This window comes from Lissotriton helveticus, chromosome 1_2 (genome assembly GCF_964261635.1).
Source record: "Lissotriton helveticus chromosome 1_2, aLisHel1.1, whole genome shotgun sequence".
NCBI lineage: Eukaryota > Metazoa > Chordata > Amphibia > Caudata > Salamandridae > Lissotriton > Lissotriton helveticus.
Window position 1 is genome coordinate 35268697 of NC_136058.1, and position 13678 is coordinate 35282374.

A 13678-nucleotide genomic window follows, 5' to 3' on the forward strand; every position below is an offset into this window, starting at 1 on the left:
GAGAGAGATGTGTGCCAGTCCCCAACTTCACTTGTATCCATGTGCCTGAGTGCAGTTGGATAATCGCCTCCAGAAGTTTGACTGGGATCCCCCATTTTTTAAGCTTTACCCAGAGAGCAGCCCTGGGGACCCGGTCGAAGGTGGCTTTAAAATCTACAAAGCAGCAAAAAACAGCCCTATATGTAATAAGTGCTTTATCAACAATTATAGACAAAGTCAGTAGGTTAGTCATGGTGCCAGAATTTGCAGTGAAGCCAGTTTGGTTCCTTGGGATCAAATTATTCTGCTCTGCCCAGGTTCTTAGCTCCTCCACTAAAATACCTTGCGTAATGCTTTGCCTCAATGTCTCAAAAGGGCGATTAATCTGTAATTGTTTAGAGACGCATGAGAACCTGACTTGTAAGTTGGATGGATTATTGCGCCTCGCCAAGAGTCCGGTATGGTTGAACTTCTTAATGCAAAGTTGAAAAGATTAGTTAAGTATCCCGACCAAAGGTTTATATTTGTTTTGAACAAAATCTGTGGTAGGCCATTTGGGACAGGCGCTCCATCTGATCTTGCTTTTAATAATACTTTGTTGACCATTTCTTGGGTGATCTGCAGATCTTCACTCGGAGATTCTAAAGATTCAGTGGGCCTGCTCCAGCTCTTACTCGGGGCTTATTTTCGTCGGGTTGAGAGCACATATGTCTGTAGAGGCTGTTCCCTCTGTGGCCCTAAAGTGGTCAGTCAAAAAGGCGGACCAGTCGGCTTCTGCAGTGTTTGCGCACCCAAAGGTGGATGAACTAGAGTTTTGACGATGGATTAAGGCCCAACATTTTCTTGGGTTGCGATTTTTGCTCTCCCATAGTAGTTTACACCAGAATTGGCCTAGGTAAAGTCGTTTGTCTTTTTGTTGAGCCTGCCTAAATGTTTTTTGGGTGGTTTTTTACACATTCAAGAGCTCACTGTTCCCCGGGGATTTCTTAAAGGTGCGCAAAGCGTTATTTCTAGATTTTTTCAGTACCCCAGTTTGGCTTGAGATCGAAAACTGGGGACTAGAAGAAGCCTTATGGGAATGCTGTTTAGATGGAAAAAGGCTTATCAAATGGGAACAGAAGATGGACCAGGAAACAGTGGGGGAGGCCGCCAAGTCAGTGCCTCCTGTTGTAAAGGCCAAACTTTCCTTCATAACGTTAGTGCAGATGTCTTCGCTTCATCTTAGTCGTTTAAGGTTTTCGGTGTAAGTTCCTATGCATGTTGTTGAGGCAAATTTATGATACACTGGCTTTACATTGAGGGTGACGACTTGTGGGCGATGGTCGCTTTCCGATCGGGGATGAATGCTATAGTTACCCAAGTGTTGGAACAGGGCTGAATTACAGATGGTATAATCAAGATAGGAATGTTTGCGGCCGTATGTCCAAGACCACTTTGGTGGAATGTCTTTCATAGATCTACCGTTCATTACAAAAAAGCCGGCACTGTAAAATTGCAACACACAAAGCTCTCCTAGACCACAATATGCTTGGTTTGGTGGTTTGGACTGTGCCTCTAGTTCTGTTGATATGGATGGAAAAAGCCCTTCAAAGTCAGCAGGGTTTCCCTGAAAGAGGTTAGTGTTGAAGTCTCCGGTGATCATACAGTCTGAATGAGGATGATCTGCAGCCAGGTCACACACGATTTTAATTAAGCGTGTTAAATGCTCCTTTTTCAAACGCGTGCTCGGATTAATGTAAACATTAAGAGGTAAAATCGATCGCTGTTTGCTCCATGAACTGATTTTAACTCCGAGTAACCAGTCCACATCAAAATTCAATAGCTCAATCGGGCCTTTTAAATTGTTTGAAACGTAGATCGAGAGACCATCTTTGGGGTGGCCATAAATATGGTCTCTAATTGCAGGTTTCAAGTATTCAATAAAGCCTATCACTGGACAATTTTGGGTGGCCCATGTTTCCTGAAGCGCTATTAAATCGTGCCCAAATGTGAAGTTGTGCGTCTCCAAGTTGGTCATTTTCTGATGGAGACCACTAATGTTCCATGAACACAGTGTAAAAGACTGGTGTGTGAGTAGTGTGCGACCCCACCCCCAATTGTAATGTTAAAGCTCCCTCGAGCAGTTGGCTGACGAGCCTGAGACCCCGCACCTACGCGCCTGAGTGGTACTAAACCTGGCAGATATTTGGCAGCCACCGGCAACCCCAGAACACGGCCTAGCCCTGCTGACGAGGGGTGATACCCCGAAACACGTGTCCAGGGATGGCGAAGACAGCGAAGATAGCAGAGAATCGAAAGAAGATGCATCGCGGAACACGTAACTACATTTACCATAGTCCTTAGGGGCAATACCGCTGGTGTGTAAGTAGTGTGCGACCCCACCCCCAGTTACAGTGTAAAAGACGACTGCGACTGGGAGTTTAAAAGGTTTATAGGAGGTGATAATTGGGGTCTTGATTGGACCAAGTCATTGCAATTTGGGTCTGCAGAATGTTTTTCAAGTGGTCAGTCTGATATTTTGCGGGACAGGGCGGCCGGAAGCCATCCCCAATCTGGGTTTTTTTCAGGGTTAGGGGTTTTAGTCCATAGATTTTCAGTCAGTTGCGTTGCGCCTAATGCATTTTTTAAGATTGAGTATGGCCTGTTTATAACTCCAATCCTAGGGCATTGCGCTCTTGTCGGGGTGGCTGGCTGCTTTAGTAGCACTGTGGGATAGCCTGGGGTAGAATAAGGATGGATTTTAATTCCCCATTGCTGAAAAATTTCCTTTTGGGCTAAGAATGCTCGTGCCCAAATAACGGATCTAAATGACACCAGGGTTACCTCAGAGAGTTGTAGGCCTCTTGGTGGAAGAAATTCAATCGACTCAATTTCGTCCGATGTCAGAGCCTCAAAACCCGGGGCACCGTTCACTAATTTGATTATGTTTGATCTGTTGAGAATATTGTGCCGACTTTTTGATTTATATTCAGGAGCAAGAAGTATTTTGGAGTGCTGTAGGTCACTTTTGGCACTCTGAGTGCTAGGGCTTAGGTTGGGCAGAGTGGATTTATCAATTAAGGAACCTAAGTCTGATCCCAGATGGATTTGGGGAGGATCTCGTGAACCTTGCCTGGATGTCTGAGTGTCTTTGAGTGGAATTGGTGTGATATTAAAAATTACTTTTAAGGGATTGGATCCAGTGTTTAATTTTTCAGGGTGAGGTAGACTTGAAGGGGAAGCTGGTTGGGGTTGGGTTATCGTGACTGTCGTCTTCCTTGTGGTTGATTCGTTAGATTTACCCCTTGTTTTTTCAGTGCCAGGCTGTGGCTCTAGTGCCGCTATTTCCGCGGGTAAAGCATTTTGATCGTGACGACACGCAGAAATCTGTTGACTGGCATTTGAGGCTAAGTCGGCCATGGGGGGGGCTTTGACAGAAACTTGTTGACGTTGGTGGTAGTTGTGAGACACTTAAGACTTTTTTATTAGTAGCGGTTGAAAACAGTGGGAATAATTTAGGAAGATCGACTGTTGGATTTAGTCTTAATTTGTTTCTTTGTTTGCGCTGACGTTTACGCTCTCTCCTGCTACAGGCTGGCAAGGGAGCAGGAAGTATTTCAGGGTTGGGTGCTGCTGCAGCAGCTGGTTTAACGGAAGACCCTACCACGTTGTTACCAGTAGTATGAGTTTGCCCACTCGCTGTCTGAGGGCTTAAGGCCGATGATGGAATCAATGCCACTGAGAATAGAGGGCCTTGGTCTTGGTGGGGGTCTTGGGTGTGGTCAGTCTGTTTCGAGGAAGATTTTAGTTCCCCTCTCACCAGAGTCCCAATTGCGGGTGAGATCAGGGAGTCAACCGATTCTGAGTTGTGTGTTGGGGGTTTTTGAGGTAACTGGTCGAGACATTCAGTTACTCGGCCTCCCTTCAACAGCTTAACTTCGTTTATGACACTGGTTAAAAAAGCTGGAAGCGAGGAGAGAGAATCAATGATGGGCGAGCAGCAGCAGACTGACTGTACTAATTTTGAGGACGATTGCGCTCCTATTATTAGATTGTTCAGTTTATCCAGCTTATTATCAATCCCTGCTGTAAACAGAGCTAGGGTATTCAATAGATCAACCTGCGTGTCCAATTTGTCGGAATGATAGTTTAAGGCAGTGACTGTCAATTGGAAAGTTTGAAGTAATTGAGGCCAGATACTCGTTGTTGTGGAGTCATCGGAGTGTGGCTCAGATTTTAATCTAGGGTTAGGTGAGTTTTGATAATTTTTAAGAAAGAAGGACATGTCCGCTAGCAGTTGATCATTTGGATCGTTTTCTTTGTGGGAACTTTGAAAAAACTGTTACTGCTGCTGGATGTGAGTATTGTCGTTGTTGGAGCTTAGTTGACTCTGAACTCCCCTCAAGGGAACTTGAGCCCTGTAATGAGAAAGGACTAAATATGTCGGAGTTGGACACTAAATCTTATTGTGTATGAATTTGTGGAAAAATTAAAAGGGAATTTTGTGGCAACGTAGTCAAAAAATTCTCTGTTTGCAATCATTGCAGTGCTTGGGGACTAGAGTTGTAAATGAGCCTCGCGGAGGATGGTTGGTTGGAGCGGGCCTCTTGCTTGCAGGTATCGTGGGAGGGGAGAAGCTGACTTGGTGAAGGTTGGTGACTTGGTGAAGGATTTTGAGTGGCCCTCATAAAGCACTCCGAAGCGGTGTTCTGATCATCAACTAATGACCCAAAAATAAAGACATCCGGTACTAAAACAGGCTTGTTGGTTGATGTTTGAGACGGTTGAAGCAAGTGCACGCTTGGCTCAGTAGGTTGATGAGGGTCACAAAACTTGGTTGCCTCAGAGGCTTGAGGGGAGGAAGGGTGCCTGACTCCACCAGGTGCTTTTTTAAAGTAATCCAAAAGAGAGAGAGATTTTGAAGCATTCGGGGATGGTGCGTGAGAGGAATGCATGTTGCTGTTGTGTTGCCATCCGTTGGATAGGGAATTAGGAGCCTTCAATGTGACCGTAGAGGTCAGTGGATTCGTGAGGTTGACTGGGGCACCCTCCTCGTCTGTGGCCAGCCGTTTTGATTTCTTTCGTTTTAGTGCGGAAGGTGCTTTTCTTATTTTCCCGGATCTCATCACTTCCGTTGTTGTGCCTAGTCATTCGGAGCCTGTGAGTTAAAAAACTAGTTCAGGTGGGCCCTCTGCTGTCCGGTCTCTTGTTTGCCAACCGTACCAAGATGTGGTGCCGAAGGTCAGGGGGGGGGGTCGTGAAGAACCAGCTTGGCCCTGAATCCAGGAGTGCTGAATCTTATCTTATCCTGGGCGGCAAGATCAGTTGGCGATGGCCGTGGCGCGCAGGCACCCCTCGCTCTCTTAGTCCCGACACAACCCCTCGCCGTTCACTGCCCGCATCCACCTATCCGCTACTCCTAAGGCTACTCCAAAGGCCTGACACCTAGGCCTGGCTCCTAGGCCCCCAATCCCAAGTGCAGCATCCACAGCTAGCAGGCTAAGCTAAAACCAAGTGGAGACGCAGTGTAAGGGGGGTACTGAGTGAGCCGCCACGGGCCAGTTCCCGTCTGGGCAGTAGGGCCGGCAGTGATGGCAATGGGTAGGTGGGGGCGGGGGGAGCAGAGCCAGGGCTGATAGGACCGGGCTAGCGAGCACCCGAGAGCGGCAGGCCGACAGGAGGGGGGGTGGAGAGGGGAGCTGAGCACAGACTAGAGGCAACTGGGACTGAGGCTGGGGCAGCTGGGAGAGGCGCTGAATAACGGCCCAGGCAGATGGCGTTGCGCCGGGCCGGGCGGCTTTGTGAGAAACCAAGCCGGGTCGGAGACAATTCGGGGACAAGCGGGGGCAGAACAAGGGTCAGGGTTGGCTGGGAACACAATGCGCCGAGTAGAGGGGTGAAGTCTAACGCGATGCCGACTCAATGCCGACTGTCATTGAACCAAGCGCAGCGCAGCACAACTGCGCCGGGAATCCGCGGTCCTAAGATTGACTCGGGACTCACCTTGGCTCGCAGGACTGTGACAGCCGGACCTCGGCTACTCAACTACCACTCTCTTGGTCGACTTACTCATCCCCCCCGTCACCCTGCCTTTGCTGCTTTCACTGCCTCTTCCGCCCTCACCGCCGCCGCCACCTCCTCAGCTTGCAGCCACCTCCGCTCCGCCCACATCCCACGTCCTCGCCACTGCCCCCATGCACGCTCGCTCAGCAATCCGTCCTGACGTCCGTAGTTCGCGGCCAAACACATGCGCCGAAAAGGTCACTGTTGCCTCCACTTAACCGCCGTATATTAACACCCGTATACGAGTACATGTGAATTCTCCTCTTCCTACTTCCTGAATTCGCCGCTGGAAACGTGTTGTGACCTTACTCCAGCGCACTTGTTTGAGAAAGTTTCAACTGATAGAATCAAAGGTCTTTTTGGAAACCAAGGGGACCAGAAGTACATGTAGCCTTCTATTTCTTATCTTCTCTGTTTAGTGGGTAGCTCTCCAGATATTATAGAATGTCTTGCATTCCTTTATAAATTTGGACTGATATGCATGAGTCATTCTGGGCAGATATTTATGTAAACAGCAAGCCAACACTTTGTCAAGAGTCTAGCCATGTTGCCATAGTATGTCAATCAATAAATCTGGGGCTAGAATAAATTTCATTGTAACACTTGTGATCTGACGTTTCATTTTCACTTATTCCTAGCTAAATTCAGTTTGACTGAGATGGCTATGTTGCTAGGGAAATGATCATTGGCTTGGATTTTTTTCTTGTTTATGATTTTTTTTTAATTTGGCAACTCAGTGTCTCATTCTTATCAAGGGTATTAGTAAATAAGTAACTCAGGAAATCAGTAAGAAAATAGGAATAACATAAATATAGAAATAACAAGAAAACTTAATCTATTCAAATCAATTATGAAATAGTATATTAATATGTAAATTGATACAGCCAGAAGAAATATACCTGAATTGAAGCTATATTTAGATTTAACACTTTGAGGTGCAGTGATAGCCCCACAAAAGTTAGAAAATTAAGCATCTTTTTCACACAGCAAAAGTCACTTAGTAATGTGAAATTCAAGGTCATAATTTATGTTAGTAGAATTCTGTATGAGATACTGGTCTTAAAAATTCGGATTCACCTTATGCATTTATGAGTAGCAAGAAGGGCAAAGCAAATTTTGTACAAAGATTAAGAAATCTTGGGCACAAAGAGAATCTCAAAGGATATGATGAGTTAACCTTTTATAGAATAAACTGTTTAGGTTTATCCTGACAAGAGATTTCTTGCAAAGATAAACATATTTAATTTATTGAGAGAATTGGTTCAGTAAGATTTAGGGTATGTCGCTGTTATAGTATAAAAGCTGTATGGCACGGTTTTGATGTGGTCGAGATCCCTCAGTGCCCAAACTGAAAGAGTTAACAAAGGTAAAAAGGTTTTATTAAGAATATCCTCACCTTGCCTCGCCTAGGTCTAATCTTTAAGGCTGTCATGAGAGAAAATGTATGGCATTGTGTTTAAGAAGCAATCAAACACTGACACAGTTAAAGAAAGAAGTAATTTAAAATTCCACCTCAAATAATCAAATGTCAGAATGGAGTAAGGTCCACATCAAGTTCAAGTATAAATATAAAAACCGAATGACAAAAATCAAAACAATGAAGAGATATTGGTAAGGGGGTCACAATGTTATGAGGGAAAAGGAAAAATTCCTAATGCGAGTAACGGCATGGCTAATCCACCTTGACTGGAAAAGGATAACGTATTGAATCTCTTATTAACTCAAAGGTTAAATAGATCTTACATTTCATATTCATATCCGTGCATTTCAAGCAGATACATGCATACTCTAACTATTATATTAGTATCTGGTACTATGCTCTGGAAAACCATCAAGGAACACATTATTAATTTAGGAGAATTGATGGTGCATACAAAAGGCTATCAGTATATGCCTAATTAGTAATAGAAATAGCATGTTTAGCAACCCAATCTTTTCCCATGAAAAGGCCAGTAGCACAAAGGTATACTTTGGCTTCGGTCTTGATAGCTAGATCAGTGACCAGGTGAGTCTAAAAGAAACTAACATAGACATCTGGACGATATTATTGGCATGGTTTTGCCACTGGGGGACTGTTGTGGAGGACGAGACACCAAAGACACACTCACACCCTCCTCTCCGATTAGAGGTAAGTGGGCTTGTTTTCCTGTTCCTTTCAGGGACTGAGAGGGCAAGCTCTTATCTTGTAGCCTTTTGCCCGCAATAAACGGTGAGTTCTACACCTCTTTTGTTTGTCTTTTGAAAGCAAACTGATTTCCCAAATCAAGCCCCAGCTGACCACCAAGAGGGGTGTGTCGTGGTTGCGGGGCAGAGAGTGACACAATCAATAATTTCTGATCTGATTCCGATACACTAGAATTTATTGACTCAGGAAGGCTGCCAATGCCTCTTTCTCTCGGCATTGACAGCCTTTTTGTTGCCTAATCAATGCTCTTATAAATATTAACTGTGCTGAGAAAGTTTTGCTACTTCTGAAGTGCTTTTACATCACGAGGAGATGTGTTAAACCTATTTATTCTCGGCCATTGAGTACTCTAAATTATCTGGGGATTCCTTACAATTTTCTTGTACAATTTTTTCTTGCATTATAGATCAGCTGAGTTTCTAGAACCGTAGTTTATATTGGTATGGCAATGCATGGTATATGTTTCTCTTACCCTTCAGTTCAGAGATGTGAGAAGGGTGTTTTTAAAATTACTTTGTGATGCATTGCATTTAATTGCTACTTTAGGTTATAACACTCACCCCATCAGATTTCTTTCCCTAGACGTCTCAATGGTTTTTTGAAGAGTGAAACTAGCTTAAATACAACTGAGTACTCTCTTAACCATTGCATGTCAAAAGGTACAGAAAAGTATTCAAATATATTTTTATTTCGAATCGTAAATAAATTTCCTAATTATCATTGAAGAAACAAGATCTAGATGTAAAACAGAATTCTCATTTTCAGTTTTTTTTTGCTTAAAAATGATCTCCATAGTGAGCTTAAAATGTGCACATGAAGCCAAAGAATGGTCATTGAACCAGGAATGCGAAATTCACGTATTTATACAAAAATATATTCAGGTAAAAATTCCAATGTCTATAAAATCTGAAAATAAGCTGAATACGTAGTCAAATGTAGCATACTTCCAGATAAAGAAATATGTCAGGTGGTTGAGGGTGGGAGAGCTGGTTAGTTTTTTTGCATTTGGGCTTTACCCTATGCAGCCAGATTCATCAATGTCCAAATCTGCGATTTCTAAATTGCGAGAAAAAGCGAATTGCAATTAAGAAATCGCAGAATGGCATTCATGAATGTTTGCGAGAAAAAAAGCGAATCGCAATCGGCCGCAATCGCTGATTGCGAGTCCCCGAAAATCGGTAAATATTCGCATATTCGGCCGATACCCGTGTTGAAATTGCGATTTCGCAATTAGCAATATCGCAAATTGCGATCTCGCAAACTGCGAGATAGCAAAAATGGGAAGTCGCATCCTGAGCACAGTGATGACATCACAACCAGGAAGTAGGCAGGTCCCACCCTCATTCAGCAATGAGAGCCTGAACTGGAAGCATCATCATCAGAGGTCCCCTCCAGTGTGCCTACAGGAGTAAACTAGGAGACACCCCAGTGGCAAGCATGTCTGAGGAAGCTGCAGCTGGATCTTCCAGTGGGAGAAAGAGAAAAATAAAATTTTCAGAGCAAGAGCTCGAATTTTTAATTGAAGGTGTCTGCAAGGACTACAATCGGCTCGTCGGTAAAGACTCCAGAAGGGTGCCCAAGGCCGATAAAAGGCGGCCATGGTTGCGCATCCGCGCTAAAGTAAACTCTGTGTGGGTGACCCAGCGCTCCGTGGACGAGCTAAAAAACGCTGGTATGACCTCAGAGGGCGGTCACAGGAGAAGGTTGCGGAGAGGCTGGGGGAGCGTGTGGCGACAGGTGGAGGGGAGCCCACTGTCCCACCGAATACACCACTGGAGGACCGAGTGGAGGACACCATAAATCCGCAGGCATGCGTGGGTGTGACACAGCTGGACTCCTCCCGACCCACCCAAGACACACCAGGTAAGTGCCATGCGACTGCGACCCCCTGTCCCCTAACAATGTCCATGACTCCAGAGCATCCCATATCAAACCCCAGTCATGCAGCCAAAGCACACCACTAAAGCGCTATTGCATTGTGGGACATGTAGTCTGACCACAATTACCATCTTGCCCCATTAAGCCAGACATGTTTAGTGAGAGTCAATCCTGCAGCGACTCAGGGAATGGTAGTCTGCATGCATGTAGGAAGCCTAAATGTGTAAGAAACATGTCACTAATCAACGTCCACTTTACATCACAGGTGGCGTAAAAGTCCCCAGCACAGACAGCGATGGCCTGGTAATTGAGGACATCACGGAGGACACAGAGGGAGACACAAATCTATTCCCACAGCCCGGACCATCAGGGCAAGCTGCCGCACCAGCGGTCATTACACCACCTGCCCCTGTGGCCAGTGCCACCCCTGTGCCACCACGCGCTGCAGTAGCACTGCCCGTCACACAACCACCAGTGGGGCATGCAACACCAGCAGCAGTTCGCCAACCTGCGGCTGTGAGGAGCCAGTCCAGCGGACTGGTGAGGGGTCAGCGCACTAACAATTGCCGTGCTAGCAGGGGCCAAAACGTGCGACCAGGTGTGCTCTCCATTGAGCGCCGAATGCTACATGTGCATCAGACCCAGGCCCGTCATCTCGGGGCTATCCACCTCCAACTGGACAAGACCGCCCGAAATGTAGCACTAATGTCAGACCGCATGGAGAGGATGACAGCTGCTATGGAGGCCAACACTCAGGCCATGAACAGGCAGCGGGATCTCAACCGCCGCAGACACCGCCAACTGCTGACCCGCCTGTCAGCATACACGCGGTCCAACTACATAATTGGAAACGCGACCTCCCAGCTCTTGCGACGCTCCTTGGCCATGCAGGTCCAAATGGTCCAGTGCTGCCAGGACGTCGCGAGAGCTCTGGAGCATGTGTCAACAGCAGTGCAGGGCATGCAGGCTGCCGGCCATGGCCGGGGGGGGGGCTGACGACACAAGTGAGGCTACATCCAGCCATAGCAGCCAGTCCATTCCACCGGTGGTAGCACCCCACCGCAGAAGCAGGCCCTCTGCTGCCTCACGGCCTAATCAGGAGGAGGATGGAGAAAGGAGGCTGGGAGCATCTGCCCGGAGGCGGCATTAAACAATATAACATTAACATGAAGGGCCATGCTGCTGCTACAAGCATGCCCTCCTGAAGAACAGACATATGACGCAATATGTCATTCATGTACCAGTTTGCAGAATGCCCAGTTTATTGTGCTGTAACAATTACAAATATTCTGACTAACTTAATCTGACTCATGTCATAATTAATGTTGTCATGCATGAGTTAAGTAATGGGTGTGGGGAGTGGGTGCACTAGAAATAGTTCATGCAGATTTGGTTGCGGCGCATGTGTCCTTCTGCAGGATTCTCGCCGCGTGCATGACGCACATGTGCAGGTGGTCGGTTGTCCCCTTCTGACTCACTGCCAGAGATGTCTACAGGTATCCTGCGCTTGGTAGCAATGTTGTGGAGGATAGCACACACGGCCACGATGCGGCAGCAGACGTCTGACTCGTATTTGATGGCCCCACCAGTCTTGTGCAGTATGCGGAATCTGCTCTTCAAAAGGCCAAATGTCCTCTCAATGCAATTTCTTGTGCGTATGTGTGCTGCATTGTAACGCCGTTGCTGTGGTGTTGCAGGGTTGAGGTATGGTGTGAGGAGGTACTCACGGAGAGCATAGCCGCTGTCACCTGAATGATAGGAGCAGAGGGTGAGTGCCTGTGCGGCGCAGCTACATTATCACAGTGTAATATTGTGGGGCATGTGTAGGTGTCCTTCACCAAAGTCTCCCCTGGCCAGTCGTGTGTGAATGCCACTGTGCCGGAATATGAAGGAGTCATGTGTGCTCCCCGGGCACTGTGCCACTATGTCCGTGATGATTGTCTTTGCATTGCACACCATCTGGATATTGAGGGAGTGGTAGGACTTGCGGTTGCGATACATGTATTCCGTTTGTGCTGGTGGGCAGATGTGGATGTGGGTACAGTCAATGCATCCTATTATATGTGGAAATTGTGCTACATTGTAAAATTGCAGCTGGGTGTCATTCAAGTCCTGTTGGCTGGTGGGGAATGAGATGTAGTGGTGTAGCCGGGTCAGCATAGCCTCCAGGAAACTCCTTAGGCAGCGGGACATGGTGGGCTGGGATATCCCCCTGCGACAGCGACTATCCCCTGGAAGCTTCCGGAGGCCAGTAGGTGCAGGCTGCACAATACCTGCACATGGGTGGGAACGGCATTGGTCCTCCTTGTTGGGTGCTGCATCAGGGGGTCTAGGTCCCGGATCAGCTTGATGATCATTGCCCCATTTAGGCGGTACTTTGCGTAAATTTGCTCCCTGGTTTGGCCCAGAAGGGTGACCCGCACACGGAATATCCGCTCCTGGATCCTACGTCTGTTCCGTGCTGCTCGCTGTAGCCTTCGCTGCCTGACCACTATGTAGAGTCCTGGCATTGTGAGAGTCCTCAGGTTCCAGCTGCATGTCCTTAAGTGTGTTTGGTCAGGCCTGCATCTGTTTGTAGTTTGCTAATTTTTTTTTTAAATTCCTTTTTTTTCCCTTACTGGTTACCACCTGGTTTGGGTTCTCCTTAAATTGCGCGTCGCAAATAGCGATTTTCGGGTTTTTCGCATTATGCGAATTTTCTTGAATTGCGATTGCGATTATTTTGTGAGTTCGCAAATGAATTCGCAGAATCCATGGTTTCTCGCTATTTCAGATTCGCTAATGGGCTTGTTCCAGGATTCAGCGAATTTATTTGCGGACTCGCAAAATTTATGTTGCGAATTCGCTATTTTGGATTTTTCACTATCATGAATCCCTTTCTTTGAAATTGCGATCGCAATTGCTAATTCGCAGCTATTGCAGTCGCAATTTGGCTTCATGAATCTAGCTTTAAGTCTTTTATTCTATTTTCTGAATTCTTCAGCTACCAGAGGAAGAGGGTAAGACTTGTGTGTCGCCCAGTTACTAAGGTGCCAACTTAAAAGAAACCGGATGCTGGTTAGATGCTATTTGGTTGGTAGCCACACAAGCCTCTCTAAACCTACTGGTGTCTGTTCTGTTTGTCTTAAGTATGTTACGTTTTGTGTTTCTGCATTGGATCAGTCCATTGGGAATTTTCATTAACTAATCTTTTTATTTGCAGATTGCTATATATGGAAAGAATTTCTGCACATCAGCAAAAGATGCATTCTTTTTACTCATGAGGAATGTTGTTAGGTAAGCAGACAATTTTAGTATTTGATGCTGTATTGGTTATTATAAAGTATGCATTTAACAGTTCTTTGACCGCAGCCTTATTACATTACAAAACACTTGACACGGAAATGAGCTCAAAACACTGTCAATGGAGCTTATTTTCAGTAGTATTTCTTTGAAAATCATTATAATCGGGTTGAAACGTAGGTGAAAGGAGGAGAATTGTAAATGCTATGGCTGGTGAATTATTTCATAATGTTGTAATGCACAATCATGCATTAAATCAAAAATTAAATACAGGATTTGTAGTGTCGCGCACTAGTTGTTGCACGTCACGCC

General features: G+C 46.0%; 1 protein-coding gene across 6 annotated transcripts in view; it reads left to right on the forward strand.

Moving 5' to 3' along the window:
* The window catches only part of SLC44A5 (solute carrier family 44 member 5), a 793737-nt gene that overhangs the window by 712135 nt on the left and 67924 nt on the right, over positions 1-13678 (forward strand). For all 6 annotated transcript variants that reach the window (XM_078668567.1, XM_078668577.1, XM_078668593.1 and 3 more), the window contains one exon: positions 13287-13360. In XM_078668567.1, coding sequence (XP_078524693.1) covers positions 13287-13360 — 74 coding nt within the window. The remainder of the gene's footprint in view (positions 1-13286; positions 13361-13678) is intronic.